General features: G+C 41.5%; 1 protein-coding gene across 1 annotated transcript; it reads right to left on the reverse strand.

The window, feature by feature from the left end:
* Positions 1 to 6,089: 6,089 nt before the first annotated feature.
* Positions 6,090 to 8,253, reverse strand: LOC104438316 (tyrosine-protein phosphatase RLPH2). Its single transcript, XM_010051438.3, has 4 exons — positions 7,633 to 8,253; positions 7,027 to 7,094; positions 6,704 to 6,880; positions 6,090 to 6,482 (listed from the first exon to the last, which is right to left on the reverse strand). Exons 1-4 carry the CDS (start codon positions 8,198 to 8,200, stop codon positions 6,309 to 6,311), a joined length of 987 nt encoding a protein of 328 aa, XP_010049740.2. The 5' UTR covers positions 8,201 to 8,253; the 3' UTR covers positions 6,090 to 6,308.

Below are 8,253 nucleotides of genomic sequence, written 5' to 3' on the forward strand. Positions count from 1 at the left end.
CAAGGAAGGGAAGGGGTGGAGTACGTGTGCAGTCGGGAGTTGCATGGAGATTGCTGCTGCGTTCTTCGGTCGAGAAACGACGGTGCATCTCGGCTTTGATCCCCATGGTTAATCTAATATCATCCCGTGATTATCAAATTAACATTCCGAGTCCAACACGGATTATGATTAAATAACATGTTTCGTTTCTATTTATCTAGCGAAAAAAATAATTATAATATTTTCTTTAAAATGGTCACTTGTAATAATTAATTAATAAAAATATCTACATTATTGATAATGGTTTGTGTTTAAATATTTTGTGAAGCAAGGATTCATTTTATTAAGCATTGTTTCTCAACCTTAGTAAATCCCTCGTACGTTAATTCACCATAGCGGTGGGACCCAGCTCGGGGGGTTAAGGATCTTTCTGCGCCGTTGATTTTTACTACCCCCCCCCCGGGGATTTTTATGTGCTTTTCGGGGACGAGAGCGAGGGCGGGGGGCCCGTGGGGCGCCACGTGGCGAGGGGGGATGGGAGATCCCCGTGTGTGGTTGACATTGTCGGGGATAACTATAATTTCCTCTCTTTTCTCCTTCCTTTTTCTTATTTTTATGGATCTTTTCTGCTAAGGCTTTGGTTGCCCTCTTTTCTATCTTGTCATGTCACGGAAAATGCAAGTTGAGAGAGAGAGACAGAGGAGGCCCTCCCCTTTTTGTGGCGGCCGGCTATGATATGATATATGGTATTGGCCTTCATATCATTATTTATCACCCAACTGGTCACATTATTGATCCCCCCATCGTACGGTAAACCAATTATAATTCATTTTAATAGAAGCAACTTTTCAAAAAATCTAGATTTCTATTCGAGATGATACGACAACCGTACAATCTGGGCTATTAACTTAAGAGTACAAATTTCAATCATTAAAACAATTCGAAGAAAATGTCATTTCATAAATATTTAAAAAAAATTACCGATCGCATGTTGTTGGTTAATCGAAAAGGGTATGTCGCAATTGTTAAAGCAAGTTAAGAGCAGGGGAAAATCGATTAAATATAAGTTCTTTACGATATTTCACGAAATTTATGAACATCAAAAAATTCAACCTCACAAGAGTTTATGATAACTTACTATTTTCTTAAGGATAATTACTAACTTGTTGTTTACAAGGATTTACATTCTAATTACAGTTAATGAGGAAGATTACTAAGTACACAAGCTATAATCAACGGCAATTTGTGGTATTCCATCATCAACAACAATTTGTGGTATTATGCTATTGAATAATTACTAAGTGTTGACATTGCCACGTTTCAAACTACGACAACTTGTGGCATTATGCTATTGAACAACTACTAGGTGTTAACATTGCCATGTTACAAACTCTATAGTGCAAATACCGTATATAAAGATGAATTGCTAATGATAACTAAAAATGACTTACACTCCATAAGTTTATATTACAAGTCGGCAATGATTTCCAATAAATCATGACAAATTTAGGAATTTATGGCTCATGGACTAAATCCCACCTTTTTTTCCCATCAAGCATGACAAGATTAATTATATTAACTTCCATTTGTTTTGCAAAATGATTTGAAAAATATATTCATAAAGATGACTACTTAAAAGTCAATAAAAAGTTATTCATTATTGACAATAATTTATGTCTAATATTTTTAGGTCATTTTTTTAAGCGATATGATTGACTTTTTAGGAAAGGTTTTTTAAATTATCCATTTTTTAATGAAAGAAACGCACCATTAATAAAAATAAAAAAAGCTTTTGGAATCCTTGATCAAAAGTCGAAGAAGCTTAATTCATATTCCCCCAAGACTACCATCATTCTGTTAATGATTCTACTAATTATGTGGCTCGATAGAGCACATCTATTTAATGAATTCTTCACAAGGACTTGTTAAAGAGCAAATGCAAATTTCGGTTGGATGAATGTTCATTTTCATATTTGTGTTTAGTGAAAATTCTAGTTTACTTTGAGATAAAATATGCATAGACTCAAATCAAAAAATGAAAATCTTTCTCCAATGGCAAGTAAACACCTCTGAGGCTACCAAGGTATTAATAGGCCTTTTGGTAAAGAAGTCACGAGTTTGATTTAAGTGATACGAATCCCAAACAGTTCGCATTGCATAGCCTAACTACAGTATGCCTTATGAAGAAATTCATTAGAAATAAGCATCTAATCAAATAAGATACCTAGAAATTGGATTAAATAAAGAGGTTTTTCCTACATTACCAACTAGGACTATTTCACAAAACAAAGAAAAATACATTCATGGCTAGAGCTCTTACTCAAGTTAAAAGACACTGCCCTTTTGCAGGCAAGTAGGAAGACTAAAACACAACACATTAGAGAGGTTAACCAGGCTCAATCACTACAATCACTAGCCTTACCGCCGAGAATAGACCGACATACTCTATTACTTTATTTCATCCATCATAAAAATCAGACAAGTATGACCCATCCCTCGCAAAAATTAGGCATAAATTCAGGTCCTTGAATCTGGACTACAAGAATGAGACTAGACCAAGAGAGAGACACAGTTGATAGAATAGGCTCACCAATCTTAAACTTTCGGATTATAGGCAAAATAACCGTGCCTCAATTCAAACATTCCGTAACATATGTCATCATCTTAAGGTGAGTTTCAAAGCGGGTTGCTAGCTTGCATTAGTCACTCTCCATTCACTATTTTCACAAATATCGCTTGAATTCTTTTCTGACGACCAAGAAAAGAAGCTGGAGATGCTCTTTTTTCTCCTCAAATTCATTTTCTAGTTCACTCCATAGCATCAAAGGAATATGCTTTAAAAAGCCAAATGAATCCCAAAGGCACCTTATTCTTTTGGGAAACAGAGAGAGTTCACCCAATCTGGACAGATAGCATCATGCATCATGGTTCACACACAGACCCGGACCAAACAAAGTGCGAAACGACAGCACCGATTGATGGGGAGGAGTCCTTGGCCTGAAAAATCAATGACAAGATATTTCCTCCTCTCCTGCTGGCCAGGTCCACCCCCAAACTGGACATTTTCTGGCGGACCCGACCCACAAATGTTGTCGGTATTTTAAATGGGTCATTCCGTGACGAAAATTCAGGTCTTGACATATTTTGTATAGTCGTACTTAAGGAATTCATGTCTTAAATGTATTAAGAACGCCGTGTCACTTACGGGATTTCACAACTATTATGTGAATAATAAACCCGTCATATCCAAATCAGATCTAAATGTAATGCGACACTAATATGATACGGCACAATTTCGACAAGAAGACGCCTATCATAATTTTTCTAAAAGATTGAATAGATGCCTCCAAGCTAATCGCTTGCAATTTCTTCCTTTTGACCAAAATAATTAACAGAGGCTTTTATATTGATGTAAATAATCGGAAGTATGAATCACACATTTGGGAGTGTGGTTCATTTTTAGCGCAGTTCCAGCTCAACCCTTCCAAATACTCTCTTAAATCCCAAACAGTGTGTCCAGGTACAGACTTTACGATTACTCCTTATTATACTTAATCATTATATATAATTACCGGAACCAATTACTGTTAATCCGATTACTCTATCGAAAGAACGTCGGTGTTGCGTATGATCTTCAGTGAAGGGAGCACAACGGCCGCCACAGGTTTATCCGGAGACCCATCACCCTTGTCGATTATCAGTTGAAGACCTTGAATGTGAAGCTTTTCCATGATGACCACTCACCTCAATCGTTGGAGGTCCGATTAGCTCCCAATCAAGACCACAAAACAAGCATCAGAAGTGCATCCTGAGGAACCAAATTCCCCAGTGAAGAAGGCTTGCAAGAATTGCTACTTCTTTTACCCAGAAATGCTACGCTGGATTGCTATAATATAAGTCACGAGATTCATCACCTCCTCAGGAATGTCCTGGTCATTTTTCCTTCCAGCGATGGCCAGTATCTTTGCGATCCGACCGTCCTTGGGTTGCAGCGGTTTCAGCATTTGAACAGCAGCCGGCGACCCTTGCCGACCACAAGCGGGGGCTGCAACCCTCTGCCGGATTTGGGCGAGTTTGGCCAAGGGTTGCCGGCCATGGCTGGCGCCCCACCGGCAACAGGGCAGCTGAAGGGCTGAGCCGCTTGTATTTATTTATTTATTTATTTATTTATTTATTTTTGTTTTAAAAACTAGTTTAGTATTTTTAATCTAGTTTAACTATCCTGACAAAAACAAATCTAAATTTAACTAAAATTTAGCTTAAAAAATTGATATTTTGATCAAAACGACATCCAATAAAGTGTTTAGTTAACCTTAATGTCAGATAAAAATTTTAAGACTTATTTTTACTTTCGCAATAAATTTCCGAATTTTTACTGCATATATCCCATGCAGTAAAGACAACAAGCTAATGAGCTACATACTGACTCAGATGAACTGCACAAAATTTTCATATTCAGCATGATTCAATCATAACTGAAACTCCACATTCAAATCACCATCCCAATCCCTTTCCTCAAAAAAAAAAAAAAAAAAAAAACTGTCCCTTCGGCCTTGTTGAACCTGGCTTTGATCTTCCCGGCCCACCTCCTCGCCCGCAAGTGCATGTTCTTGCACCCCTCGCCTCTACCAGCCCTTGCTCTCCTCGCACAACTCACACATGTTCCAGCCCTCCCTGATAGTCTCTGGCGTCGCCAGGGACGGTGCTGACGGAGGTGGCAAAGGCGAAGTCATGGATGCAGGCAAGGAAACTTGGCGGGTGACGAGGCCATGGTCGCAGTAGTCGCCTAGGAAGATGACAAGGGCGGTGCAGAATTCAAGGTTGGCCCAAGGGGCACAAAGCTCGGTGAAGTGGCCATGGACGTCGCCAACGCAGATGACAGTTTGCGTCAGCGCCATGGCCGGGTTCGGATTGGGAGAGTGTCATTATTTCGTGCCGTCAATTAGCTCGACCAACATCTTAAGTGCCGAACTAGTTCAATAAGTACAATCGTCGCCCCATGATTTTCAACATTAGTCAGCCTACATGATGATGATGCATAGTCCAACTCCAGCTTCAACATCAATAATACTCAAAGCGAGCTCCGCGTGATGGTTTTAGTTGAGGACTTTTACTCCAGTCGCAATCTTTCCACGAGAGTATTCAATGAACATGACTTTTGCAGTCACTAGACTCCTGTAGCAAACCGCATGGCCCATGGCGTGCGCCATCGTCACTGTTAAATTCAACGCAGCTACCACTTAAAATAGTTTGATTCCGTCACGGGTAGAAGACAGTGCAGAGAAGTCAAGGGGGCAAGAATGATGACCAAGATGACATGCCTAAATGAAAATGATGATACGGTGATCAGCACATGGCATTGGTGGAAGCCGTAGATTAGACAGTGTCAACCCAGTCTAGCAACTTCTGTCAGATGGGCTTTCATCAGAAGTTGGAACCGTTCGTTAACCAAAACCATTCGCTACTGCATAATCCTAGATCAAAAGGAGTAGGCATCAGCAGAATTCATCAAATCCAAATCCCAAATTGACTCTATGGCCACAAGGTCTCGATCACGTGCCAAATAGAAAAGGAAAATATGCTAGTCCTATTATCAAACACCGACTCGCACTCACGTGTGCGTGCTGCAATCAGCTGCACCAGATAACTTGGATCATGACGGCAAGATTTATGGAAGAAAGCATGCCTTGAATTAGACAAATAGTGGAAGAGCGATTCCATATCAATCTTATTATGCCTCAAAATGGAACAAAAAGCCATCTCACATTCAATAATACCATGTACTGCCAGAGGAACCAAAATTCAAGTCAGTAGCCTCTGAACACAGGCCATCATATGTGCTATAAAACTATTGAACCAAGAAGGAACAGTGAAATGATACTTACTACTTGCTTAGTGGGATTGCTCGATAAGACCATATGAAGCCAGATTCTAGATTTACCGCAGAAAGCATCACCTTGTTCTACTTGAATATTTGTATTTTGTGCTGATAATCTAAGTAGCAGCTCCTCTGCTACCTAGCTGACTGAAAGACTTGAATGTGCACAAACATTACAGAATTTCTAAAAATTCTGTCCACCCATGTCAAATCATCTTTAAAATATGAAGAATTCAAGAAAGGATCAATGCCATTTATTAGTATAGAGATTAATAAAATAAAATATTTAAGGTGTCCTGATACGACTGCTTACATAATAGAAGTAAAAGATTACAATCAAAGAAGGATACCATCTCACGGCCACCTTCAAGAAGAGAAATTATTATTATTTTATTCCTTGCTATACCTAATAACTGTAAATAATTATGCAAACCATTTACTGTTAATTCAGTTACTCTGTTGGCAGAATGTCAGTGTCACGTATGATCTTCAGTGAAGGGAGCACAACAGCCGCCACAGGTTTATCCGGATACCCACCGCCTTCGTCAATTATCAGTCTAAGACCTTGAATGTGAAGCTTTCCATGATGGCCACTCACCACAATCGTTGGAGGTTCAATTAGCTCCTGAAGAAGTTTACAAACCAAGCATCAGACCAACTGATACATTACTTATAACAACCTCAAACAAACTTCAGCTGGTGAAAGCAAATTTCTACTCTGCAATTTCCAAGAATACGCATCTTCAGAAACAACATTTCTGAATGAAGAAGGGTTGCTAAAATTCTAATTCTTAAGCCCGGAATGCTATGCTAGAATGCTTCATCATAAGTTACAAAATTCATCACCTCTGGAATGTCCCAGACATTTTTCCTTCCAGCAATAGCCTCTATCTTTGCCATCCAAGTGTCCTTGGCTTTCAGCGATCTCAGTTGCTCCCCAACATCTTTTCCCTCTAGCCCAGCATGGACAGCAATTAATCTACAGTGCTTAGTTCCTTCCGGAGTTGTTATACAAACATCATCCTGTCCGAAGAAAGAGCACTTAATTTTGGTTTTTGACAGTAATATTATGTACAGTAAGAAACTCATGACAAAGGAAAGAAAAAACCCAGTGACTAATCCTTGTAATTCTGCAGAAGCAGAGAAAACAAAATTGGATCGATCCCGACCTCTTCATGGACCAAGACCATATTGGCAAGAAACTTTTTATGTTCTTCTGGAACCGCCTTAATCAAATCTGTCAAGAAAACCAACTTAGTCTTTAGCGTTTTAATAATTAAATGCCATGGCCTAATTACCATGAAGCAACACAGATGACCCTTGCTAGTCCCTAACCACAAAACCAGGACATGGAGTACAATCAAAGCATCCGAAACTGGTCTACCTTAATAATGCACTAAACACAACATCCATGACCAGCTGCACGCTAATTACTAACTGATATGAACTGCCAAGAACTGAATTGAGCAACACTCGAGTTTCACATTCAAGATGCAACAACCCCTTTGAACGGCAACAAGCATTTCTTTACAAATCAAACAGTGAACACCATTAGGTCCATTTCCCCAACCAGCAGCGGTCAAGAAGCACAAATCACTCGAGCAATCCAGCTAAAACATATCGAATCAATCGATTTTAACGGTGCACTGAACACAACAAAGACAACCAGCTGCATATCGAATCGAACGAACAGCACAAGATATCCAATTTCAGCATGAATCCAGCATAACTGATACTCCCCTTCAATTCCCCATCCGGGCACCCGGGAGTCATACCTGCAGATCCATGCGCCACACCATACGATTCGAAAGTCGGGGCGGCGTCGAAGATCGAGCCCTTGTACTCCGTCCCCTTGGCCTCGTTGAACCTGGCCTTGATCTTCCCGGCCCACCGCCTGCCCTGCAGGTGCATGTTCTCGAACCCTTCCCCCCGGTACCACCCCTCGCTCTCCTCGTACGACTCGTACACCTTCCACCCCTCCCGGAACGACGCGGCGTCGCCGGGGACGGCGCCGACGAAGGCGGCGAAGGCGAAGTCGTGGTTGCCGGCGAGGAAGACGTGGGTCTGGCCCGGGTAGGCGGAGGGGAGGGAGAGGAAGAAGTCGATGACGCGGCGGGTGTCGGGGCCGCGGTCGCAGTAGTCGCCCAGGAAGATGACGAGGGCGGCGCGGAAGGCGTGGGGCGGGATGGAGGACTCGAGGTTGGCCCAGAGGGCGCGGAGCTTGGTGAAGTGGCCGTGGACGTCGCCGACGCAGACGACGGTCCGCGGCGGCGGCGGCGCTGCGGCCGGGTTCGGATCCGGGTCGGGAGCGCTCGTCGCTGTTTCCGGGTTCCCGCTGGCCATTGATGAGACGATGAGATGGATGGGAGACACTACGAGTGGGGCGATTTTCGAAC

This window comes from Eucalyptus grandis, chromosome 1 (genome assembly GCF_016545825.1).
Source record: "Eucalyptus grandis isolate ANBG69807.140 chromosome 1, ASM1654582v1, whole genome shotgun sequence".
Lineage (NCBI taxonomy): Eukaryota > Viridiplantae > Streptophyta > Magnoliopsida > Myrtales > Myrtaceae > Eucalyptus > Eucalyptus grandis.